General features: G+C 46.0%; 1 protein-coding gene and 1 long non-coding RNA gene across 6 annotated transcripts in view; one reads left to right on the top strand and one right to left on the bottom strand.

Annotated features, from left to right (window-relative positions):
* LOC141948802 (uncharacterized) overlaps positions 1-21409 on the top strand; it is a 59498-nt gene extending 38089 nt beyond the window's left edge. For 3 of the 5 annotated variants that reach the window (XR_012630558.1, XR_012630557.1, XR_012630554.1), the window contains 4 exons: positions 2194-2287; positions 3983-4495; positions 6635-6764; positions 9107-9309. This is a non-coding gene — a long non-coding RNA (uncharacterized LOC141948802). Of the gene's footprint in view, positions 1-2193; positions 2288-3982; positions 4496-6634; positions 6765-9106; positions 9310-21208 lie in introns of those variants that run through there. The other 2 variants (XR_012630556.1, XR_012630555.1) reach the window with 2 other exon arrangements.
* Positions 5472-26368, bottom strand: VSTM2B (V-set and transmembrane domain containing 2B). The gene is made up of 5 exons (XM_074881678.1): positions 25779-26368; positions 24916-25100; positions 23274-23303; positions 21990-22380; positions 5472-6174 (listed from the first exon to the last, which is right to left on the bottom strand). Exons 1-5 carry the CDS (start codon positions 25849-25851, stop codon positions 6086-6088), a joined length of 768 nt encoding a protein of 255 aa, XP_074737779.1. The 5' UTR covers positions 25852-26368; the 3' UTR covers positions 5472-6085.
* Positions 26369-26980: the final 612 nt, after the last annotated feature.

Below are 26980 nucleotides of genomic sequence, written 5' to 3'. Positions count from 1 at the left end.
TCAACTCTGACAACTCTGGAAGCACTGAACTACAACTGTCCATAACAGTAAATAAATTATAGCATATACATTAAAAAGAGGCTCTGCCATGGGAATTCAGAGCTAAATCTCATGTTTACCATAGATTATGAATACAGAAACACTCTTAAAAAAATGAAATTAAAAACTATTGTAAGAAACACAGCACTTGGCAATCAGAAGTATCCTACTAATTTCTGCCAGAACAGCTGACTTCGACTGACAGCCTAAATATCCATACCTGTCCAGATGATACTATGTGGATCACCCTGAAACCCAAAGTGAGTCATGATACCTGCTGGATTTTCAGAACAACTTACAAGCCTGAAAAATATTTAGTAATGAAGAATTCCTATTCTAGTTTGTTAAAAAAAAAAAATCAATGACTTCACCTTTTCAAGGAAAATGACAAAGAATATCCAAAAATAAGAGACCATTTTATGTGGTCATGTGTTTTTTCATCTTGCATAACACTCCTAAAGTCTTACCTGTTGCTTCCTATTTCAAGGGTATTAATACAGAGATGAATTAAAGTTTTAAACAGATCTGGTCATGGAATAGAAAAAAAAAATAACAACCCCCTTCCCATCTTCCCCAGAGTAAATCCCAAAAATGTCCTACTAGGAAAGTATAATCCTCACTTGAACTGTAAGCATTTTTGAGTTATTTATCAAGACCTTGGTCATTTAATTTGTATTAAACTACAGATGATTTTCCATATGAGATTTAAGAAACATTTTAACAATAACAGGAAACCAAATCTATAGGCAACAAACAGGGAAATCCATTAACTAACTCTACAGCGCAGCCCTCTTCAATTCGACTCAATATAAAACTGCAAGTTCCTTAGAATGTCCATAATTGCTATAATTAAAACGCTGGCAGTCACCAGAGGAAAAACAGGAGATTTCAATCCATTCATTGACATTAGCATGGATCCTTAAAAAAGCCATCTTGTTCACTGCTATATTTTGTACTGTCATTGATGCAGATCTGAACCACGTATTTCCCCCTGCTGGCTCCATGTATAATAATATCCATCTTTACTCAGAGGAGATTGCTGGGTTGTAGAAACACGGTCTAAAAACAACAACAAAAAGCCCTCCCTTCCCCTGTCAAACCACAGGGCCATGCCCAGAGAACCGCGCTGCTGCTGTGCTGGGGGCAGGACAGGGTGATGCAGGAATCCCTCACAGCCGCCCTCCTGCCTCATTGGGATTTTTCCAGCCTTTCTTTCGTTCCCTTTGTTTTAGGGCCCATTAATTTTCCTATGGAATAACTGTAACTGCTCCTGTGTGAACAAACCCCAAACCTGTCCCACGCATGCACACAGCCCTGGGCTCTGCCTCAGGGCATCTCCTCAGAGAGCAAAGCCCCCCACTGCCTGGCAGCCCCCTGATCGCAGCTCAGTGATCTGCAGTACTACAAGGCTGCCAGGAGACAAAAACACTACAAAAGCCCAAAAACGGTGAAGAAGAAAAAATCCAGCATCTTTTCTCTGCTGTAAGTGAATGTTTTACCATCTAAACACTCTCTTTATTAATCAGCAATAATTTGCGCATGTTGGTATTTTAGCATTCCCATGGCTTGTAGCACTTGTTGTTTTCCCTTACAGGGTGGCAGAGAGCCCCCGGGGTGACACAGGGTGTCCCCACGGGCCAGCAGCTCCCCAGGTTGTGGGGCTGAGCTCCCTTGGCAGGGCTGGGCGAGCTCTCCTTGCTCCCTGCAAAACCAGGCAGCACGCTCACTTGTACAAATTAATATTTTCACAACCACCCCCCCCCTCCAATCAGTCTTTGCTAAAAGCATTAATTAAGACTTTAACATTTTTGATCCCATCAATTTTCTGTTCTCTTCTTATTAAATAGATGTACTAGGGGAGTTTGAATAATAACTGCCCAAAGTTTGGGGATAATGGATAAATGAACTTTGCCAGCCTCTGGCTGAGCATGAAATTTAACGTGTAGTAACAAATGCAACAGAGGTGGCTCATACATTAACCAACCTAGTTTTGACACGCACGTTTGGGAGCACATTATTTACTTACTTACTAATTCTAAGTGAGACTAGGCTCCAAAATGTTTTATGCAGGAAATGAAAAATGACATGTTCAGAGTCTTCTGCATTCTCCATCTCAGCAGGAAGCTGCTGGCTCACCTGTCTTCCTTTCGGCAGGTCTCTGGCCCTCTTGCCATGCACAGCGACGTTGTCAGGCCTGCACACTTTATTTCTCTTGGGAGTTTTGCCAGTAAAGGAGACCAGGAACAAGGTAATTTTGCTTTTTACTTGCTAGGTCTTGGCACTTTGAAGGTCACCTGTGTGCTATAAAACTACTTTTGTTCCATGTATTTTTACATGTGCATGGCTCTAGCACCAGCTTTGTTACACGGTTGTAAATCCATTCATTTTTGTAGAAATCCATTAACTCGCAGTGAATTTATAGCAGTATAACTGTGAGCAAACTATGGCTGATGGCACACACTGGAAATATTACAAGGAAAAGTGCAAAGTTCTATTGATTTTCTCTCAGGAAAAAATGTGTGTTTCCTTATGATTATATTATAGATGACTCAGCTCTGGCCCCTAACAGCCCTCACTCGTGCTTCCCAGCTCAGCTGCTTCCTGGCTTTGCCAGGCGGAGCCGCTGACTGTGCTGTCCCCTGCGCAGGGACCAGGGCCTGTCTCTCCCCAGGTGCCCGGGGACGCCCAGGTCCCACCCTGCCACCAGCGCTGGAGAACTTTCTGCCCAGCTCCGCGGCACTGCAGGAGACACGCTGCCTTTCCGCCGCTCTGCAGTCCAAGCACTTACTCCTAATCGATTCTGACGGCAGACACCACGAGGAATGCCGAGATTTATGAAAGAGCAAGATTTGCCACTAGCCTCTGTCCATTAAGAGTGCAGCAAAACCTCACTTTACCCTTTGTAAATACAATCAGCAGAAGTGAGGCAGTTGCCCTTTCCAGAAGAAAGAGCACTCTCAAAGGACAGATGTTTTAGAAAAAGTCCTTAACACACTCACAAGCAATAAGGCTCCAAATTCTTTACATTTTTCCATCAAAATGTTTCTCATTCCCTTAAGTGCTTTTTTAAAGACTAAATACTGTACTGAAAGCTGCAGCTCCCTCTTTAGCCAGTTATTTCCCCTGCACTACCCAAAGCCGGGGTCAAACATAGGCTGTGTATTTTGCAAAAAAGCTGGCCTGAATGTGAAAACCAAGGCCCCGAAACCTCATGACAACTCATTCTGCACATTTTTGAAGGCAGAAATATAGCGAAAGTAAAGGTAGAGCCAGGTTATCTTGGCAATCTGCTCCCTTGTTGAATTTATCCTGTGTGCTGGTAATGAGTTATCTCTGCATGTGTGCAGGTCTTCACTGGAAAGAAAAGATGCCTACTGCTCTTGTTAGAAGAGATTTTTCATCAAATCCTCAGGTTATTGTTTAGTAGTTCTGAGGTTTTACAGTGAACTGGAATATAATAATTGTTATTCCTACTGTGGCACACTTAATTCTGATCTCAGAAAGGATAAAAAAAGTTATTTTTAGTTGCAGATTTAATATTTTTTCACCTTTAATGTGATTAAAGTCTAAAAAACCTTGACAATTCTACTCGTGCCATTGCACACAAAACTTCCAGTTGCTGCCACATCCCTGTGCAGGCAACAGGCTACAATACAAAGGGAAGGACAAATGCAAGATGGTGTATTTCCTCCCATGTTTTCTGCAAACCTCACAGTATGCAATTCAAGACATAATGTAGTCCGTAAGTGATGAAACAAAAGTATCAAAGTAGATGATCTGTTTACTAAGAGACCATGCTGAGGTATGGCTGAAGTTGAAATAGAAGTGTAACTATTCCTAGATAGACATGCTCCACTGCTTCAAGGGTCAGCTATTCATTTAGATAAATTTAGGCAGATTTTCTTCCTCTTGTAGAAAAATTTGTTTTGATTCTCCCCCTTAGAAGGAAGAGGAGTCACTGAGAAATATTCACTGCCCTTGAAAAAAAGCAGCAGTGATGATGAGCTCACCAAAGGACCCACAGTTCAAACCCAGGCAGGTTTCACTTTCACGACCAGCCGTTACTCGAAGGCCTATAGTTGTTGTGACATTACAGTCTCCACACATACCTCTGCATTGAACAACTGTCCTTGAACAAGTTCCCAGACATGAATACTGGTATTAATTTAGGCATGGCCCCACATTCAAATCTTTTTTTCCACTTGTCTTTTCCTCTCAGGTTATAAAAGACTCACCCTCCCATGCACATATGGAAGCCAAGGACCGTGCTCTTCAGTGTCTTAGGCTCTGATGCTCTTTCAAGTTTGCAACAAACACCTCCCCCAAGTCCTTCCGAAGAGCAGTTCTGCTTTTTGTGGGATGATTATGAATTATTCTCCAATCCACTGGATAACTACAGCTGGCATTAAGGAGATAAATATTCTTACAAAGATTTTATCACCTTTGGATCCCCATGGTGAGTTCGCCCCAGTACAAGAGGGTTTTTATCACCACAATGTAGTAGCATGTATGAAACACAGATACATTTTGGTCTCACACCCAGTGAGATGTGAGTGGCACAAATCCCTCACTATTACTGGCAGTCCTAGAAAAAGCAAATTCTGACCATCTGAGAAATTGAAAATCCCTTCCTACCCTCCTTCTAGAAGAGGACTCAGGTATGAGGTGAGGCAATGGCACGTCCTGCTTTGGCTCCACAGCTTCTGCCGAGAGAGTCCTGCTGGTGCTGTAGCTGTCACTTTACCATTTCCACAATTAAGGTCCTTTCTAAAATGCTACGCAAATGAAAGGATAAGAATCACAGTCAGACATAGGAAATTTCAAAGTACTTCACTAAATTCAGCTAGAGGTGGTCATGTTTCTTTACCAAGTCATCCTATTATCTCACTTAAAAACCAAGCACTTTGGAACAGAAAAATAACTGCTGTATTTACTGTAAAAAGCTTCATTAGAGGAAAGCTCACTAAGATAAATTACACAATTATGTAATTTTAAAAATCTGAATATATTTTAAATAAATATTGGAATCAGAACTGGGGAATACGACATTCCAGGTTGATTAATTTTTATTTTCCACTGGTTGATTCATCTTTTTTCAAAGAGGCCTTGAAAAAAACAAAGCAACTTACCTTGAGTGCTCCACGCTGTCACACTGTCCATCTGACTAGATCTTGCATTAACTGCCCAGAGATAACTGGTGTCCACACAGGAAAATGCAGCTATAGCTTGTGTGACTAGCTGTCAGCACATTCCACTGTGGGGTTTGCAAATACACGGGGGTGTGTAATAAATAACTGATGTCGATTTTGTTCTGTTTGTGATGCACCTTTCCTCAATTCTCTGTGCTGTGACCAGGTAGGGAACAGACACAGCCATGAAGCCTTCTCAGGGAGCTTCAGGACACAGGGAAAGGCACACACATCTGTAAAAACTTTACTTCAAAATCTTTTTATTCAACTGTTATTCAGCAATATACAATACAGTTTATAAACAAATGTCTTACCTTGTTTCCAATCTTCATTTAAAAATAAATATTATTGACAGTGAATATTAATTATGGTAAGATGTACCTTTTTAATTAAAATGCCTCCAAAAGAAATAATTTAATAAAAAAGAAAAAGGAAATCCAAAAAACCTAAACACAATAATCTACTAAAAATATTTCCTTTCTTAGGAAGGGCTTTGACCCAACATCTTTACATATTGTCATAAAGGTAACTGCTCAACAGTTCGTGCAAAATGAAGAGTCAGAGGAAAGGTTTAGAAAAGAAAAAATATTACATTAAAATAGAGAAATCATAAGTGCCATGCACAGAGCAGGCCTTTACACCATAGAGTCTGGAAACTAGATGCATTATTCTATGTGGTTTACTTTCTGTGGCATCCCCAAAAATATGTTTTTTCCCCTCATGTAGGATTTATCATGCTTCCTTCAGTCTCTTTCTGTCCATCTTTAAAACTGTAGGTATTTTTTTGTCAGGGGTTTGTTCTGTTTTTAAATAGGTTCCTTTTTGTTTGGCTGAGGAGGAGTGGAGGAAGTAGTCTGTCAGTGGTTTACTAATAAATGTACAAGCTTATGGAGTATTAACAGGAACATATATAGGAGTGGGTCTGTAGCATAAATAGGTCCTGTACCTAGAAAAGAAAGAGACAAGGGAGAGAAGGAGATTTTATTCTTTATCTTTTCCAATATAGAAGATTAAATGCAGAAGAGAAATATAGGAAGATTTATTTTTATCACTTCAGAGCCAGGGGTCAGAAGCTTAATTTTAATAGTAAAACAGCATCCTCAAGCTATCCAACTCAAATAGCTTTCTCTTCCCCCTCCCAAATCTAACTCCACTTAGGTCATTTCATTATGCATTACTAATGGTATGCCTAAACTTGGCTTCAGCCAAGTTACCAGCAATTGAGATTTCTATAAATACACCTTAATCTGGTATATAGTTTCTTGAGAAATGACAGGTATCAACCACCCATTACTTTAAAGGGAAATGACAAATGCTGCAGCTGTACTCCTTGATTAACAGGACATGAACCCATTTCATTTGGAATGGGAACAGTGAGACCTTGACATCTTCTTTACCTTTTATAGGAAAGAGCAGAATTTTAAATTAAAAATGTGCACAGGAGCTATAGAAAAACAGAGGTCATATGTGGAACACATCTGTTACAGTCACTGCATCCAAACTCAGGGAGAGCAAGACCACTCCTGCTTCTATGAGGTAAGTGTATGCGGCGGGTATGGGGCTGCAGGGGTAGTTATGTATGTGCCATCAAGGGAAAGCAGGTGCCTGCAACCTTACGGCTGGAGCAGGAGGACGCAGCTCTCTGGGCAGGGGAAGACACCGATGCCTTTGCTCACAGCAAGAAGTGGCATCCGTGTCCATAGTGCAGCTAACTGCAGCACTAATCACTTGCCTCGTATCACTTACTTACACTAAGGTACTTGTTCAGTTTATTTCCTAGTTACTTTCACCAAAAAGGAGGAATTTACTGTGTACCACCACAGTCCAGGCCCTCTCCCTTGTGTGGGAGGGCTGAGCCACAGGGCCAAGGTCCTCTGGCCACGCTCTGCCAGGACACGCAGGCAGGGCGTGGGGTGCTGGGGTGGCTCCGTCTCTGAAACGCGTCACTGCTCTGCTGCCGGGCAAGGGCGAGAACAGCCCCTTCCTATGGAGGAGTTCTGCTGTCCTGGTGCAGCCTGCGCCGTTGCTGCAGGACAAGAGATTGCTGCCTTTCACACCCCAAGCCCCGGCCGAGCCCACACAAACAAGGCTGGACTGGGCCGCAGCGGTTTGGGTCCGACACCTTTCCAAAGCCATGACATGGACTAGCGTGTGCAGCTGTCACCAACACTGTAACATGACAACACAGGGCTGCACACCCGTGACTGATGCTCATGCAGCCGTGGGACATTTCTGCAGGGGTGAATGCAAAAGCAGGAGCCCAGCCAGAGCTTTGCCCTGCAGCTGGAGTGCACAGAGGCACCCGGGGAGAGGCTTCATCAGTGCTGAACACCCTTCGTACAGGAGTAATCAGTGCCCAAAATACTGACAGCCACCCAGAAAAGTGACTGTCAGAGCCACTTTGCAAAGTGTTAAAGCTTTAAAAAAAAGGTTTTTGTGTTCAGTATCTCTGAAAAAGGAATCAGGCCACTTCTATTTAGGAAACTCACTTCAGGCACCCTAATGCAAATACTTTAGTATTGGTCTCTAGGAGATGTGACTCTCAGCTGTGATCAAGGGAAATACCTCGAACAGTTCCTGAGCAAACCACTGCTCTTGGGCTCGCTGTTCAGGCTGCCTCCTAGCCTATATATACACCTCACCAGCAAAGCTAGAGTATTATTATCTCCAATATCAAAAAAAGGTTCATAGTAATGTGGTGTGCAATTGAGGAACTCAAGAAATGTCCCCATAGTGCTATCTCATAGACACCTAGACTGTGTGGAGATTATTTAGTTATTAAGGTTTTAATTAAATCCTTGCATGCACAAACACGTGGCTAAGGGCTGCCTACGTAGCAACAGCAAGGCATTAAGATGAATACAGGATTTTTCTTTTAAAGTTGAAAATCATTAACAGACACAATTAACTCGGGTAACTAAAGGAATAAGTTGTTAAATTCTTTCAAAAAGACATTACAAGTGTGTGCAGGAAAGTGCATGACAGCTGCTAAAGCTCAGGTTCCCAGCCAGCACATGGGACAGACCATCACCAGCCCCAATGTTCCCACTGCTCTGAGGCAGCAATGCAGGAGCTCACACGCTCAGACTCGCCTTCCCTGCCCCAGGAAGCAGCCCTGCAGAGTCGAGGTGCAAGGAGGGTCTGTCCCTGGAGACCTGCAGGCAGGATAAGCAATCCCCTTCCTGCACTGAGAGGGTGAGGGCAGCGGGAGGCCTGCCTGTGCCGATGCCAACCCTGCCAGACTTCAGCCTCTCTGCCAGCAAACAGGGCTGTGACAGCCATTCCCCAGCCTCAGGGACCTCCCTCCTCCAGCAGGTCCTGGGTTCCCTTAAAAATATACAGGCAATTCACAAATACATTATATCCTACAGTTTTAGCAAGGATAAAACCCTAACAACAAATCTACCTACACCAGCAAGAGAAAACAGCTTGCTGACTGGGAAGGCTGAAGGTAACCCCCGCTTTTCTGCCGTCTCTGAGCCTAACACGGTATGTGGTATCTGAAGACAGGCTGCTTATTCACAAATTGCAGTCACTGGCACAACAGACCCGTACCTCCAGTGAGCACATCCCCATTTCCAAGCTGTCAGATGGCTCTTCTCACTTCTGGGACATGGCACAGCTGCAAGAACACCAGCCCAGGATGGTGCCCATGTGCTGTTGCCACCCCCCGTGCCCGGGGATGCAGGGACAGCTCGGCAGCAGCCGACTCTCCTGGCAGCTGCACGCAGCTCACAGGTGCCCAGTCTGTGTCCATTCCACACCTGCCCACCACTGCGGTGAAGAGCCCGCCGCGGGTATTTATTATGCTCAAACCTGAGGGTAGTGAAAACCCATTTTTCCCTGCCAGGGCTGAACTCAATTCTTTCAATGAACAGGACTTGAGTTTGAGGAGACGCTGCCGGTTATGCAACAAGAAAGCTGAATTTGTGTAAGGGGGGAATCCCCCTGGAAACGCTGAGGAACTCAACCTGGAGGAACAGGCTCTTGTAGCTCAAGTGCTCTTACAACCATCACACTGAAGGGCTGCAAAGGACACCAGGTTAGGATTGTTTCTGTTCTGAATGGAAAGCAGTATTAGTCACAACTCCGTGCAGTAGCTGTGTGCCTGCTTACTAAAATCACTCCTACACGTTTTACCTTTACACACTAGTTTTAGTTTAAATCTCAATGCAGAACTGTGAATGCAACAGTCCAAATTTTTGTCTTTTCCTCTTGTAGAAATTGCTGTTGTTTTTAATTTACATTCTTCACCATCTTAATTTGACACTAGAACATGAGTTCAGAGTCTGCTAACGGAAACTCATCAGTTAAAACAATTTTTTTAAAAATTATTTGAAAGCAGTTATTCTTACTGAACACCAAATACCAGCTTCTTTTTTCATACTGATTCAGTGTTATTCTGCTCTAAGTCTTCAGGCAATAGAAGCAGATACGCAGAACTTCAGAATTCTCCTCCCTCTGCCATAAGCAGACTGGAAGTATAATTTCCAGTAACTTCTCCCTGTTTAGCTAACCCGAACCCTTCTCATTGTAGGTAGTATTGTTTATAAACAAGATGGACTTAATGTCCTCAATTCTACTTTTACTGCAGTAGTGGAAGTCTTGACTTTTGCTCAGCAAATAGCTAAATTTGTAGACATAAACCAAATAGAATGTGGTCTTGACCACTAGGATCTGGCCATGCAATCGACCCAGATTTGAGAACAGAGTTTCTATCCAGAGACTTTAAATCAGGAGTACACTGTTACCAACAAACTACAGATGCTTACAATAAAACATTTAATTTATATTTTAATGTTTTGTTATTGTAAGCTTATTTATTGCTACACAGATTTACAATTTTGCTTTCAAATTATTTATATGCACATGGCTAAAAGGGAAAGTCTACTCCTAAGCAGAACAATACCAAATCGTTCTGTTCGTGTATGGTGAATTGCTCTCTGGCATCACTCATCCTTCTTTTCAATTTACAACATAATAATGTTTTACTGTAGTTTTCTATTTAATAATGTTTTGTGCCAGCATTCATCAAAGTTTGACTTAAAACAGTTCATCCAATCGAAAACAAACATTAATTAACGAAGTGACTTGTAACACATGGAAAAAATGGGATGATTCTTTCACAAGCTATATTTAACCAATGGCGAAAACCCACAGTTTCCAGAAGTTTCCTATTTTTCTTCCTAGAAAAAATCTGAAAGGTCCTTTGATGTCTCTTTCTGAGATAGTGGTAAAATGCAGTGGCCCATATAATAAAAAGCTGAAAGACATCAGCAGCCTGTTTTCCTTGAAAGATAACACCTGAAATCTGACTGCCTCTTCATGACGGAGCTGGGACCCTGGTTGGCAGTATCACGAGACATTTCTCTGTACTGGCTTTTATGCAGTGACCTGTTAGCCTCAGCCTGTTTTCCTTACAGAACAATGTTCAATTAAAACTCTCAAACCTGGCATTTCATTAAGAGGTGAGGGATCAAACTGACCATATAGATTGATTTATTCTCTCAGTCCAGAAACTTTAGACTGTGCTCAAGACATACTCTTGGAGAAATTGCTCCTATTATGTTGTATCTATGGAAAAAATAGGGTTTTATATGGGTTGCTGGTCAAGGATCATTACAGGCAATAACCTCCTAGATAAAACAAATTCTCTCTCACTGACATACATTTGGAGCACTTCCACTGAATTGAAGGGAATTTACCAAACTTCAGATCTAAGAGCTTCTTAGAAGTTTTTAATTAAAAAGACACCATTACTAAAGTCACTATACACTTACTGAACTGAAGAGATAATAACCTACACCACATTAGAATTACTCCACAGTCTGAGACATGATCTTATAAGCTACATATATCCTTCTTCCACTCTTCAGTACTTACAGCACAATCCACACACTGCATTTTTGCTATCAGGGTTTTTTTAAAGGCTTGTAACTGGTGCCTTAAACTTCCTAGTCCTCACCAAGCGCTAGTTCTCCAGGCTGCTGTGCAGAAGTGTATCCAGAGCCTGTGCTAACTTTAGCACATTCTCTCAGCAAAACCCCAGAGCACTACATGTAACCTGAGGTGCTCCTGTTAATATGTGGTACTATGGAAATCTATGCAAAAATACTAAACTATGGGGTCCCCACTGCTCCTGGCTTTCAGCTGGCTGTGGATCATCATGCCTAGGCACAACCAGAAACAGCTCCTGAGCTGCCTTTTGGTGTTGCTAATTTTGGCAATGGTGACTTCCCACCTATTTATAAGCAACTGCATGGCCTCTGCTCACCACTGAACCTGCCTAGAAGGCACAATGACAAAATTAGTTTTCTACCCACTATGCATTTTTATTTATGATTTGCTGAATGTTGGAACAGCTTTAACTTATCTCAAAAAAATGCCTCATAGAAGCCAGCACATGTATTTATTTCTACACAACCATGCAGGTATAAACTAGTTGATCCTGCTGTCTTCCTTCATTCATGCCATCAAGGTTTTTAAGGTCAAGAGAGTAAATCTCACACAGCTGGGTGAAACTATCAGTATTGCCCCCACTTCCTTCTTGAAAATGCCCATGTTTCACTTTCCTTATCCACACCGTAGCCTCAAACTCTGCAGGAAACTGAAACGTTTTACTGGCCAGAAGATATTGGCCAGTTTTGTGAAACCGTGTTGTCATTTTAGGTCTCCTTGAATATACCCGAGTTTCACCGTTTGTCCACCTTCTCTCTTAAGATATCTACTGCTATGTTCAGGCCTGCATTTAGAAGTGAATTGCCAAAATACCACATAACAAGGGTAACTGAAAGCCAATCCTATCCTAATTTTGGAAACTCAACAGGTTTTAGTATTTCAAGTAAGATTGCATTTGCATCTGGAGTATTTAGCACTCCTGAAATGACTGTGTTTGACTTGCCCGTACCCTTATCTATGTGTTGGGCTGAACTCAGGTGACTGAACACAGAGGTGAGGTAGAATATAAAGTGTGATAACTCTACAGAGGCTGCATACAGGACAGCACAATGCAAATTTCCAGCATAGGTAAAAAAATAAGAACGTGTATGTGAGAAAAATTCAATTCTTTGTAGCAGCCTCATTCTTAATTTTGATTGTTCTTGATGTGACATCTGAAAAAGCCCATCTAGGACAGAAGACTGGTGTTTTTGTGGTAAACCACAGCATAAGGTAAACCACACCATAGCAGAAAGGCAGAGGAATTGCAGCATATTGAGAGGCATGACAGCAGTGGTAAGGAGACTAGTGGAACCTTGTTTTCTTGAGAAGGGGCATCTTCTAGCTCCCTGAGCATTTCAACTGACATGCTTAACCCCCACTTTGAGAAAGAAAACTATGACATAGCTAACCACCCTTGAATATTGTAAAGTCCCTGTTCTAGCATACTCTATGAAAAATGGGTCACGTACATCACATAGTTAGGGACAGATTAGAAAACAAAGAAATTGGATGGCAAGGAGAGGGAGCTGTAGTCATGCAAGGAAATGATGCAGAAATAAAAGTTTGGTTCCAATACAATTCTAAGAAAGGAAAAAGATTCCTTCTGCAGTGTTGATTTCCTAAAGTACTGCAGTGCTTTGCTGGAAGTCAATCTGTGCGAGTGCCTGTGGGATAGGGCAAACACAGGAATTGGTAGAGGAGTTGGGTCTACGTTTCTTAAGGCACTTACAATTACTGAGGTGGATTTCTGATCACATTAGAGGTCATTTCGACTGAGACTCATTAAGGACAAACTGTTCTCAAAATATTAGGACAACAATCCCTCCCAAACATGCACATGGTACACAAATCAGTCAAGTGCTCAATTATCCTCTGTGAAGGCTCTTCCGTTTTTCTCCCAGATTGTAAGGACATTATTAGACATAAGCTACAGGATTAGATGGACAATTGACCTGATCCAGTTCGACAGTTGCTGCAGGTCTGCGTGGCAAGACATTTTTTTATTAAATACAGCTACTAACAAACAGAAAGAGGGGTCATTAAACTAGTGGATTTGATGAATGTATGGAAGTGCATATCAGGTACAGAGCAAGAAATACTTCTACCTTTATCAAAAATATTTCTCCTTTTTAGGTTACCAGAAAAATATGCAGTTTCATTGTCAATAGGCTTGTGAAAACTCATCTCCCACTAAAGTTACAAGAAGTAGGGACACGCAATACAGTGAACAGTTGGTACATTTTCCCTCAATATCCCCACTTCCCTCCTGTGGTAGCCAAAGATGTACAGAGCAGCCAGCAGTCTTACTGAAAGCCTCACTCCACTTCTTCCAAATGCTACATTTGACTATGAAAACTGCTCTATTGAGATAAGGTGGTGCCCCCCCAAAATCCCAGCAAAGCAGCAGGTGAGCCGCTTCACGTGGAACGGGGCCCTGGAGGGGCTGCTCTTGGGATCTGTCCTACACTGGAGACAGCCAGATAAACCGCCCAACCACTCCAAATATCCACTCTTGAGAAATCAAGGAAAAACTTCAAGAAAACACCAGCACATGCTTCAAGAAAACATCAACACTAATTTAAAAGAAGCTCCAAAAGGAAACACTGCTATAGACAGTGTCAATGTAAAATAGGAACGTATCCTGAATACTTGAAAAGAGTCATTCATTCTATATAGATTACTCAGCTAAAATTCTTTGTATCGGTCTGCATTTAAAAAAGCAAGTGTCTCTCCTGAGCCCTGCAGCTGGTCTCCACTTTGCAGTACATTCCCATAAATGGATTGCTGCTTTAGTATCTGTGAGATGATCTCTCCTCACAAAGTATCTTTTTAAAGAGATCCAAAACATGCAACTACAGATTTCATTTCCAGAATTTTCTGCAGTTCCATGATGTAAAACTAACTTAGCAAAACCAAGCACCATTAATTCACTCCCTGACACTTGAATAATGAGACCTGCAAAATTCTTTGTAATGTGATTTGGTGGAAAATGAATTTTGAACTAAAACATATCAAAATATAACTAACTACATTAGTGGTAGTTCAGGTGGTAAATGAGCATCCAGCCCTACACATCCTTCTTCAGTACTACTATGTGAGTACGTCCACAGCATACTGATACACACAACTAGCAAAAACAACAACTCAGACTACCCAAATCATGAGGCAATGAAGAATACTGGTAGCAGGGTTTCAGCTACTGAGCTTTGAAGTGAGTCTGGGCCATATTCTCAAGTTTTTCATTATAAACAGGAGAAGTAAAAGCCATGCTGCAAAAAGCAGGCAAGCTAGATATGGTCACACCATTCCATGTTGACTCTTTAGGAAAAGACTTTCAATAAAAGTCACACTGGACAGAACCACAGATTTCACATTCTATAACTGATAAAAGCTGTAAATATTTGCAACCCAGAAGTAACGAACAAGACACTGTAGTTCTCACTTCACTGTATTTTAGAGTATTTTTTACATGATCAGGATTAAGAGCAAGCTGCCAGTGTAGTTGTAATTATCACTCCAATCAGAATTACTAAAGTTAAGCAGATCCAAGTGCAGATTATCTAAGGATTTTTCTTTGAAAAATAACCCTATCCTGTCCATACTTAAAGAATAGAGCAAAGTGCATTAGCAGAATACACAATGACACAAGGAAAATGGCTGTATTGAGAGTATGCGCCTGAAAAAAAGCAGAGCCTGTCATTTACATAAAGAAAGGATCACATTTTTGCTGTAAACAAACAGCAACATTTTGGGAGTGACCCACTGATACACAGACCCTCCAGACCTTTCCAGTGATTGATCTGCTAGATATTAGCTAACTAAAGACACTGCCGTACCTTAGATCTAAGGGAGGCAAAACTTTACAGAATAAACCAGCAAGGGATTATTTAGAAAAACTGGACACGGGATATTCCTCAGTGCTCTCTTTACATGTGAAATCTCCAGCTCCCTGGCGTGAGAAGGATTCAGATTAGAACACCGATTTTAAAATTTGTAAAGTAGTTCTAAATATACCAGTTTGGTGAATTTTACACAACAAATAAAATGACAGACATAAAGACAGTGTCCACTAGAGAACTTACTAACTGTGCTCTGCCTCATGTCGAAGTTAGCAGCCGCTCCTAGCACACACAGCAAGTTTGCTCTGCTTCCTAGCCACAACCATGCAAATGCCAGGTACGACCAGATATTATGGCAACTACTTGACATCCTGTGTGAGCTTCGTTAGCACAGCTCCCTTCTCCAGCCGTGGCACAACGATCTGTGCACTGCGATCACACTGTCTTCTCCACAGAGCACAGTTGCTGCTCTGCCAAACTGCTGCTCTTTCCAGCTAATAAAATTGCCTCCCAACTGATAACAGCCTAGCAATATAAAATACTCGGTTGTTAACTGCTGTTGTGACAAATAATACCGTTCTGCTGACAACCCCATTTTTTTCAATACAAACCTACTTGAACTGTTTATTATTGACATATGGGACTGCTCTGCCATTACCTAATTTTAAAAAACACATAGTAAACAGCAACTGTGAACCTGCCAGCATTCTCACTGCTTTAGCAAAGCTAAATCAAAACCCAAACCAAACCCCTTTTATTACCAGCACAGTCCCGTCAGGCTCTGTTATGTAAAGAAGAAACACCTTCTTCACAGGACTACTGTAAGATTCATTTCCTGACAGATCCTACTTTATGGTTGCTTTCCAACTGCAGACCACCACTATTAATATCCTTCTCAAAACCAGCACCAGTAAGATTGTCTTGACATTTCTTTCTGCTATGACTGCTACGTATACCACTTAAAATATTACGGACCCATATAATCCACAACACAGTTCGAGTGTTACTTTGTACATCAGTAAAGCTGCATCAGTGTAGCAGAGGTGGGGAATGTGTAACAATTAGCTGCCTCTTCTGAAATACACAGATGAAGTTAGCTGGTACTGCAAACTAAGACTCCATTTTGCAAAGTATCTATTGAAACCGTACATAAAGAACTAGCACTATATGTATATTCCTGCCCAAAATGCTGTTTGTTCATGCAGAAAGACACATGGGTGCACTCAGCCTTCCCTCACACAAATTTCTAATTTTCACTCACAAATGAATCAACCTTGTATAGAAATCTAGACCAACGTTAGGTACAGCTTCCACCTTCATTAGAAAGACCTGGAATACCCCTTTCATTGTGTTCAGTAATACTTTTTTAAAACGTTTTTTCCTCTATAACTTGAAGATATTAAAGACGTTCAAATAATATTCAGATTTCTTCAAGGACACTGCACAGGCTTTAGTGGAATAGGTTAGTACAGTTTTGTCTGTCCTCCGGGGAACAAGCAAGAACCGCTGAAAGGAGGTTACTCAAATAAATTGCATTTCCACAGTACAAAACCACCCTGGCACAGCTTGTTTCTGCCCTAGGTAATGAGGTGACACGGTACTGCAGTTCGTGCTTTTGTCCAGTTTGAGAATTAATCCATATTACACACACACACAAAAGAAGATATTTGACCTCACTTGTCCCCAAAGCAGTCTAATTTGCCTAGATATTAAAGTGCTAGTGATGTGTATTTAATGAGAATTCTTTTTGCATGTTTATTATCCAGTGACATTTAGGAGGTCAGCCTGATAATTTAGTTATGGCCTCTGTCTTGCTACTTTATTTAATGTAAAGGAAAATGTGATGTGACCCAGGTTGCATTTAACTACAAATAACAACAGAATGTGAGCTCATATATGGTCTCATAAAAAACATAGGGGGAATGAAGTAGACCCAGACATTACCGCGTTGGAAGGGTAGGGAGCCTAAGCTGAACAGCAACACAGACCCTCCTTTCTTGCTATTTTGTGTAATGTTCATCTACCAAAGATAAACGAGCTTCACGTGCTGTTTCTCAAACTAGCATGCAGAGTCATTCAAATTCAGACAAAGCCAGGAGAGCCCTAGACCCAAACCCTTACACAAGGTTAATCCAAACTCAACCACAGCCACTTCAAACAGAGGCCCTCTAACCAGCCACAGCTTGTTACACTCAAGAAGACACTGTGTTCATTTACTTTCCTGTCTCTAAGCTGCAAAAAAATACCTTTTCCTTCCCAGTGCACGATGGAGATCTAACACTCTCCCACGTGGTGTCCCGCCTCAAGGTAGGTTGCCACAGCTTGACTTTGTGCATGTACTGCCCTTACGAGCATCACTGGGAGCTGCACATGCACAGAGACTGCAGAATTGGGACCTGGTGCTTTATTATCTCAGGCCATGTAGCCCACAAGCAGACTTCCTTCTGCCTCAGATATAAAAGGCTTTGTGGGGGGGAGAGGGGGATAGGCGTGTAGAGAAGACTTATTTTCTTCCTGCTGTGAACACTGCAACTCTGCATAACACATGAGTCTGTCTGTGTCCTTCCTAGAGCACTCTAGGCATAATGAAGCACAGTTTCTTGTTTCACACTCCCATCTTTGTTTATTTTATTTAAAGCTTTCACTTCAGAGCTTTGAGGCTAGAGATCAAACAAATAAAAGGGAATTTGGAAGCTGCAGTGTCTGATCTACATTCTGCTCAGAAGTTAAACTAAAAATTGCCCCCAAGCCAATACACAGGCACTCATTTTGGAGACAGTTTGGTAGGATACGATACAGCCAAATTTGCCTTCCAGAGGTCAGTATGAAGATCCTTGTTTATTACTTCACCTGTCAGATGACAAAGTTAGTCTCACGACTAAGGCACTGGACTTAAGAGATCGGAAATTAAGTTTTCCTACCTAATTTCACAGCCGCCACACTCTCAGCAAAGTGGGTCATCGCTCTTCCTGCCATTTGCCCATCTCACACATTTGGACTACAAACTTTCTGGGACAGAGACACTGCGTGTCTTACTCACTGATGTTCCTACATCCCCCCTACTTACCCAGTAAAAACTAGGAACACTTCCAAACACGTTAATACTATACGCACTCTTTCACTTGCTCTCCATGATTTTTTTCCTTTACCTTTCCAGCAAAAGATTCCACCTGCATGTAAGTATTTAAACTGAAAGCTAAATATGATTTTCATTTAGAAGCATATGGACAACTCCTTCTCTGATAGTATTAAAGCCAATGATCTTACTAGCAGATCTTTACCTCCTTGCAGCCTAAGTAACATCTTCTGAGTTTCCACTTCCATCTACCTTACCAGCAGACAAGCAGTAATCTTTTTGACTCTCGTGAGACCACAGCACTAAGCTTTTATATGGTAGTTTAAACGTTACAGATAAAATTCTGTTTGAGTAGCTAATATTTCTGGCATATTGGGCAACTTTTCTTTTACACTAGATCTATTCCCTTATATACTATAATGCTGATCACAAATTTCTACCAAATACAATTTCAGATGACATGTCCAAAACTATGGCTTTTCTATTTATACCTAGTTTGTCAGATGAGACTCTATGCTCTGTAGAGAATCTCAGTAAGACACACATTTATTCTAATAAGTTTGTTTCAGTTCAACTAGAAGATGTAAAGAATCACATTTTTCCACGGTGCGTGACTGGGACTCCAACTGAAGTCAACAAGAGCCCTGCAGGCACATCTGAAAGCAGCATTTGATCTATAATCACATTTATTGGAGTACAAGCACATAGAGGCCCGATCTTACTACACTGAACATATTGGGAAGACTTTTATTGCAAGGAAAATAGGATTAGAACCCAATTCATGCAGGACACTGTGGCTAGTGCCATGCCATCAGCTTTTAGGCAGAGCTCTCCAGTGTATTAAATGAGAATGTTTCTTAATCACTGATGGCAAATCCATTGTTTAAGCACATTTATGCTTTTATACAGAGGAAATATCCCTGTGTACAATGAAAAGACTGACAAACGCTAAAGACTTTTGAGAGCAAATACATTAGATGATTCAATTATTGCACACAGATTTGGTGCAAGTACTTATCTGTATGTGTGTCACAGAGCTCAAAATAGGATAACAAAGCATACGTATTATGCTACTATACATATATGTAACTCATACAGCAATAGAGCGTTGGATCCTGCAGTCTTATACACCTATGTGAACAAAGATTTAGTTTGATTTGACAGCCCTACTGTGTCAAAACCCAGCTATGACACTGCCTTAAGGGAGTGGACTCAAAACAGGGCTTCTAGTTTCCAGAGGTAAAAAAAGAGGGGAAAAAAAAAGTATTTCCTATATAGAGACTGCATCCTTTACTGACAACAATTACTGTACCTAAAATAGCTCTAAAGAACACCATTCTAACATACAAATAGGAAACTCTGAAGCTTAAGGATGTAATTTTCTTTTAAGACATTCTGAAGAAAGTTTAGTGCTTATCCAACCTGAGTGACAGCACTGGAGACCTGAATCTTCTATTTCCTCACAAAAGCAAGCGATATCCCCGCAAGTTCTCATCACGCCGACTTCCATGTTAGTATTTTATGCACGTGTCTTTATTCTGGGTAGGGAGCAACACTTCACGTCTAGGGGAGGTAAATCCATTTCTTGCCTCTACACCAAGCTGTCTCTCTCTGCTCCAAACCAAGTGCCTGGCACAGACAGTCTTTCTGAAATACACTGGTGATGGGGGCTGGGATGGCAACCAGCAATCTGCTTCACAAAAGCAACCAAAGAGACATTTCATGGTGACAAGTTTCAGACAGTTCTGGTCCAGAATCAGGAACTTCGAGGGCCCAGTCTTTCAGCTGCTAATCTGAGCCATGCTGTGGCTGATAGGCAGCTCCAAGCTGCCACATGTATGGAAATTACATGTGTAGAAGTCTGTTATTCAAGGGGTCTTGATTCAAGCAGAGTAAAAAGATGTTATTTTTATAGAGGACCATACCAAAATACAAAGTCAGTACAATATTAAGTCAGTACTATGAGCAAGAACAGGAGTCCTGCGCTCTCTACGCTTTCTCCCAGAATGGAAGCTGCCACGGAGTGGCACTGTTCACAGATACCAGTGTGCACAGGAGAGATGTCACAACAGGAGATTTCAGTTTAGTCTATTTTGTAGCCCTCTTAGCATCAGTCTCCATCTGGAGATCCCCACAAAATATTTTCCTGCATTCCACTACTCTTTTCACTGATGTAAATCATTCCGTTATCTCCACTTTTGGCCACAATGCTTATAGTTTATTTTCAGAATTTAATCCAGCCTAGAAATGATGCAGCAGTGCCACATCCCCAAACCACAGACATGTCAAAAATCAGGATAGACAGCAGTTTAGATGATCTGGGCAGGGGGTCTTGCCCTAACAGACATATGTGACATGCTCTCTTGGTGTCACACACTCACATCCATCTGTTGAGATGGAGCTGAGCCCACTGCACTTCCATCGTCCTGTTTTCAGTTCACATGCACCACATAAGCTCTGGCTTCAGTAGGCAGAGCGCACAGTGCTGTAAATCCTAAACTCAACTTTTATTGTCGGCGTAGAAAACATTGCAAGTATTCTCACCGTGGGGGAGTGGAATGAGGAAATGCAAAACCAACCACCAGCCCTGGGCTCCTAGGAGGAAAGCAGATCTTTCCAACAGGAAAGGACAGATCGTGAGCATTACAGTGTTCGGTTTAATTTCTTGCGGTCAGTGAATTCAGCAAAAGCAAACAACTTTTTTTATATGCCCACAGGCACCTGCAGTTAGGCCTCAGGAATCATCACTTTGTCTTCCACTAGACATCGATGAACAGCCAGCTTAAGTCTTAGGAAGGACAAGGAGTAAAACCTAGTTTTCACACTTATTTCTACATGAGAAAGAAACTCAGTTATTCAGAAAACAGCAAAAGGTAGTAGCCAGATAAACCACAGCACCTGTAAAGCACCAGCAGGTCACAGTGACCCACATACAACTGATTTCCATTACTGTGAGCCAAAACCTGCAACCGTTTGCCCTAGAAGTGTGAAGAGGTAGCAGGAAGAAGTGTGAACATTCCTGCCTGAGGATTATCAATCTGCGTCAGAAGAGACTCGGCAGAGAGGGGAGCTCAGGGCTTTCCCTGCACAGTCAGTCGCATAAAATTGTTTCCCCTCTTCCACAGATAACTTGGCAACAAGTTCTGTTCAACATTAGCTAACTGACAGAGGCTGAGAGTGGAGCTAAGGCCCAGCCAGAGCAGCACCACACCTTTGAAGTTAGAAAAACCTTTGCAATGCAGATTTAAGACTGTGTTCTCTGTCCCAGACTTTGCTGTCATTAGTGTAAATAAAGGTTTACAACGGCCTTCTCAGGCTAGCAGTAATATGGTAATGTGGCATTCATAACTGAATACACCGTTAACTGACAGACAATCAGTATTAGCACGATGTTTGCATTTGCAAACCATTACAGAGCGTAGTATCTCCAATTCTCACCCTGCCAGTACTTCGACGGGGAGCTCATTGCACAGCAATTGGCATTTCCCTCCGGACCCGCACCCTGCTCCGCACGGGCCCGAGCTTGCCCGAGGCGACCAGCCCCTGTAACCGCTCCCTGGCTGACGCTGCCGCAGAGCAGCCACGGCATTTCGCTCGCTTGAGGCTCCAGCTGCCGTCTAAAACGCCACGTCCGAAAAGCTGCACGGGGGACTCTGGAAGCGGGGCCTCCCCCGGCACCTCCCCAAGGAAGGGCTGCCAGCCTCGCTCAGCCCCACCTCCCCAGCCCCGCGCCCTGTGCAGGGCCGCCATGCACCGGCTTTTGGGCTAAGGCCGGTCCGTTTACTAACAGACTCGGGTGCAATTATTTAACGTCGGCGCGGCAGCGACAGCCCCGCCCATGACACCCCCGTGGCGGCACCCGGGGGGGCCGAGGCCGGCCGGGGAGAGGGGCGCCCCCCGCCCTACCTGACCCGTGCTGCTGGCGGAGGATGGCGGCCTGTCCGGGCGGCGGCGAGGCCGAGGAGCCCGCGGCGGCGGCGGCGGTGGCTGTGCCCCCCTCGGCCGGGGGCGGCGGCGGCGGCGGGCGCTTGCCGGGGTCGGGCGGCGGCGTGGGCCGGGCGGCGGCGCCGTGTCGGCGCGGGGCCGCGCCGCTCTGGATGTGCGAGACCGCCTCGGCCGCCTGCACGTCGGGCGGCGCGAAGCGGGAGAGGACGCGCAGCAGCGCCTGGGCCCGGTGCTCCTGCGTCTCGTCGTCGCTGTAGTCCGCCACGCGGCACTGGTAGACGCCCTCGTCCTGCCGCCGCACGCCCGAGAGCCGCAGCCGGTGCGAGATGTCGTTGCCCTGGACGCGGACCGTCTGCAAGAGAGCGCACCGCCGGGCGCCGCCTCAGCAGCGGCCGCCGGTCCCGCCGCTTTCCCTTCCCCCCCCGCCCTCCTCGGCACAGCCCGCTCCCACCCCGCGTACGCGTCTTGCTGTCAAGATCACCCAGCCTGGGCTAATTCCGCCCCCCCCGCCCCCAGGTGGAGCGCAGCGGACGCTTAAACCCAGCACCTCGCTGTTAAGCCCCATTTCGGGGTCCCCAGGGGCGATCCAGAACCAGCCCCATCATTCCCACGCATCCCTCGCCACCCCCCCGCGTGCCTGCCCCCAGCCTGGGGGTCCCCGCTCCCCCCGCCCAGTCCCGCACGGAGCCCAGGGCCGGACAGCCTCCAGCCCGCACGAACCGCCCCCACCCCGACACGGGGGGAAAAGCCCCGCACCCCGGGGGTGGCTGCAGGGGGCCGAGCCCTGCTGGGGGTGGGAGGGAGGGAACGGCCCCAGCCGGGGCAGATGCAACCTCGGGCCCGCAGCAGCGGGAAAGGGGCTCGTTTCCTGCAAGGACAGGGAGAGAGTCGGGTCGCCACAGGCGAGTGGGGTTTGCGGAGGGCAGGGAAAAAAGCCAACTTCTCTCCTCTTCTGGCCCAGAGTCCTTTTCAAACGTGGCTAAGGAAGGGCTGCGAGGCAAGCATCACCTCCTCTCAGTTTACAAGGAATGAGACGTGACTGCTAAACCAGCAACAGACAGGAATGTTTCGACCGAGCCACGACACACTGAGACGGGGAACTGTGCCACGCTCCTGCCGTGCTGCAGGAGCGGGGCTGCCAGCGAGACCAGCTGCATTCGTGTGTCAGCAAAGGAGGGGGGCATGCAGTAAACCCCACGCGTGTGGGAGGAGGGGTGTACACCACCCAGCTCGAGCTGCACTTACGCTGATTTTGGTTGCATCCTTATTCGTTACCTAAAAGAACGAAAAAAGGGGAGATTAGACTCAGCTGTGCCTGCACATCAACAAGATGCTCGTATTCCCACCCCAGCGCAAGAACAGGACACGGACAGAAGCAACTTCCTCCGCTTGCCATTCACACAGCCCGTGTGTGGCGGGGGGGGGGGGCAGAGGAGTTCCCCAGGCGACAGGGAAGGCAGCAAACCAGTGCTCAGCTGGGGGGACTGGTTTGGTAAAGCTCCAGTGGTGCCCACAGAAGCACTGCCTTCCCCAAGGGTGGGAACAGCAGCCAAGGGACTGCTTGTTGCACGCTGTGCTGCTCACACTCACTGACAAACACGGGGAAGATGCTTTCCCAGCAGCATTAGCCAGCAGTAAAGTGCTTGGGCAGGCTGGATCCCACACTGCTCAGGGCAGAGCTTCGGTCCTGAAACGTCCTGGGAGCAAGTATTGCTCAGCAGATTTCGTACTTGGTTATTTTTTTTGTCTCCAGCCAACTACTGTAAACCTAAGTGATGCCTCAGATCACACCAATGTGCCTCCCAGGGAGACGGTCATCATTCTCCAGGCATGCCCTGTCATCATTTATTGTAAAAGCAACTCACAGTTTTTATATAAGGTTAAAGAAGACATTTAAATCCAAGCGATTTATTTCCCTGTCTGACAACTGACTTACACTTTCCCCAGCTAGGCGGCATCACATTAGCTCAGTGTCTATATGCTTTGCATCTCTATTTGAGCTCTGCAGGAAAACAAGCGTGCCACAGAGAGGGGAGCTGGCACAAGCACAGAGGCTGCCGCGGGCCACCCTGCCGGCACAGGGGCTGGGGGGGCTGGAGAGGATGATGTGCCCCACGCTGCAGGGCTGCAAGTCCTGCTTTACCCCACTCTTTGTACAGCCCCGTTTGGCACCAGCACAGTGTCCTGCACCGGGGGAAGGCTGCAGAGTGAACTGGCTTATGCTGGGAAAATGCAGCTGAAAAATTTAGACTAGAGCCTGCCCTCACGCCAGGAGGCTTGCTGGGGGGAGGGGAAAGGACATGTAAGATTCAACTCTGCTTCATGCATTTTAAATACTACATCCGACTGTCTGAAAATGTCTTGCTGAGCTCCAGATACGGACACAAGTGTGTACATGCACCCCAAGAAACTGTGTGCATTTGTGTATGCAGATTCAGGCTGATATGTACTTAACATACCAACAGAGAGGTGTATCCCTCATGGCTCTCTCTGCTCTATCAGTGAGCACACAAAGTCTCCCCCCTTTTACAACGGTTCCTAGCTCAGCCCACAGAAGCACTGGGTTTTGCTTGTCCCCAATTCATACTACAGCTATTTTTGACTGCCTCTCTTGGGTCCTTGCTGCTGATTTTACGGTGGAACATTTATAATTTTCAATTTACAATCCCTAAAGCAGTGGCAGTTTTTCCTGAGGTGAAGTCCCCCATGGTGCATGCCCTGTCCTCCTCCGTCCCAGGGAGGGCCTGGGGACGCTGGTGCTTCCAACTGCTCGCTGGCACTGGGTAGAGGAAGCAACTCTCCTCTCTGGGGCTGCCGGGCTTATTCTGATCACCCTCTGAGCATGTTGCACTCCAGGAAGAGACGTATCTCCGTAGCACTGTATTACCTTGCTCCTGCTGCCGGGGACACTGATGGCTAATTCGTGTGCAAGTTCTCTGGCTGGTTCTTTAAGATACCACCACTGGATTTCCAAGGAGTAAGAGGTGGATCCGCTGGCTCGGAAAGCACAAGGCATCTCAATATCATCTCCCTCCCTAACAGTCACATCTTTGGGAACTTCAGTAAACGTAGCTGAGAGGGGAAGACAGAGTTACAAGGGCTGGTTAACGGGAGAGATTAAAAGACAAGATCAGTCCTTTTCAGTGCACCGTGAGCTGCTTCAGCTCCAGAGCTAAGCACTGACCGAGACACGGCTCTCCTGTAGGCCGGTGACCGCAGGATAAGCAGAGCATCGGCACTGCGCACCCCGGGGCAGGGCCGAGCCGGTCCCCGCCACCCTGCAGCCGGGGGCCGCGGCTCCAGCGGAAAGGGAAAGTTTGAAGAGGGCCTTAAAAGCTCTCGTCCTCCCGAGAAAGCCCTCGGCTGGATACAGGGGCACCAGTGCCCCGCTGCCCCCTCCTCCCCCAGATCCAGCGCGGGAACTGTCCCGGGCTGCGCGCCCGCTGCGCCCCGCTCCGCGCCGCTGCCTGGGAGGCGCCGAGTCGCGCTGCCGGCAGCTGCGGCCGCAACAGTGCCACCTTGTTCTGCAACCCCCCCGGGCAGCGTCCCTGCCCCCGCCACCAACTGCCACGGGAACAGCGGCGGGGAGGGCGGCACTGGGAGCAGCTGCCGGCGGGAGCGGAGCGGCCAGAGCTCAGCTGCGGACAGGGCGGCGAGCCCCGCCGGCCCCCGAGCCCCGCCGGTCCCCGGCAGCAAGTTGTGTCCGGAGCGGCGGCTCACCGCGGGAAGAGGCAGAAGTTTCCTACTCACCGGTGACGATGAAGAGCAGAGGCGCGTTGAACATCAGGTAACAGAGGGTGCAGAAGAGCCCCCGATTTTCCATCGCATCGATGTGGGCTGCGGGCGGGGGCCGGGCTCGGGGCGCAGCCGGGCACGCCTCAATCCATCGCACACAGCGGGGCCGGGGCCGGGCTCCTTCCCAAAAAGCCAAAGCCGCCCGACTAACCTTGCTTTGCGGGGAAGCGAATATAAAATCCACAGCCGGCTGCTCAAACTCGCTCGCAGGTGGAAGGGACGTTCCTGGGAATGAAGCAAGAAACCTCGTCCCGGTTCTTCGGTCCGCCGCGAGCGGGACTCAACTGCCCTGCGCCCAGTGCGGGCTCCTGCTGTCCGCGGGCGAGGAGGCGAGGCCGGGCTGCCCGCCGAGACCCATCACAGTGAGCAGCCGCTCCCGGAGCCCGCAGGAAGGTCCAGCAAGGCGGCGGGGACGAGCCGCCTCTCCCTCAGCCGGGGGAGCGCCCGTGGCGGCCCGGGCTCTGCCCCTGCACGGGCGGCGGCACGGCCGAGCCCGCCTCTCCCCGCCCGGGCGCCGAGCGGCCCCGACCGCAGCTGCCCCCTCCGGCCGGCCCCCGCCTCCGCGGCCGCGCACCGCTCCGCCCACAGCGGGAGGCCCCGCCTGCCCGCCCCCCCCAGCAGCGCGCCGCGGCCGCGCTCCCTCCCTGCGCTCCCTCCCGCCCGCCTCCCCATCCCCTCCAGCCCCGCCGCCGCCGCGGTGTTCCCCGCGCCCTGGGCTCCGCGTCAGCCTCCGCGGTGCGCGACCCGGGCTCGTTCCCCAAGCGGCTGTGCAGAGCCAGGGGCTGGCCACGTTTGCCGGCATCCCCATCCAAGCCCGGGTCTCCTCCTGGGGTGCGTGCCCAGGGGTGATGGTTCGGTTGCTGTCAGGCTTCCAAACTCACTGTGTTTGGTACTTGTTAAAATACAGTAAGAAAAAAACCCGACCACTATTGATCTAGAATACAGTAGCATAAAATGTTTCTGGGGATCAGCTGTTTCTCAGGCAAATATCCCAATTAAAAAATAGAAGCACGTGAAAGCGAAGTCTGAAAAGTCATTGCAGTGAGTTACAGTCACAAGCAGAGTTTGATTTTTTCAGTAAGTAATGTGAGGGAGCTGTATTTTAATAAATTTGAGGTGCCTTTCTAAAATCTTTGCCTTTTTTCCCCCTGAAATTC

Source organism: Strix uralensis, chromosome 12 (assembly GCF_047716275.1).
Source record: "Strix uralensis isolate ZFMK-TIS-50842 chromosome 12, bStrUra1, whole genome shotgun sequence".
Taxonomy (NCBI): Eukaryota; Metazoa; Chordata; class Aves; order Strigiformes; family Strigidae; genus Strix; species Strix uralensis.
Note: the sequence above shows the minus strand (reverse complement) of the source record. Positions and strands in the feature narration are given on the sequence as shown.

Bases quoted from the DNA above. Each gene is read 5' to 3' on its own strand.
- VSTM2B (XM_074881678.1), bottom strand. From the start codon at position 25,851: ATGGAAAATCGGGGGCTCTTCTGCACCCTCTGTTACCTGATGTTCAAC. The intron at 22,381-23,273 runs GTAAGTGCAGCT...GCTCTCTTGCAG, and splicing joins AGGATGCAACCAAAATCAGC to ACGGTCCGCGTCCAGGGCAA. The intron at 6,175-21,989 runs GTAGGGCGGGGG...TTTCTTTTCTAG, and splicing joins CCGCCAGCAGCACGGGTCAG to GTACAGGACCTATTTATGCT.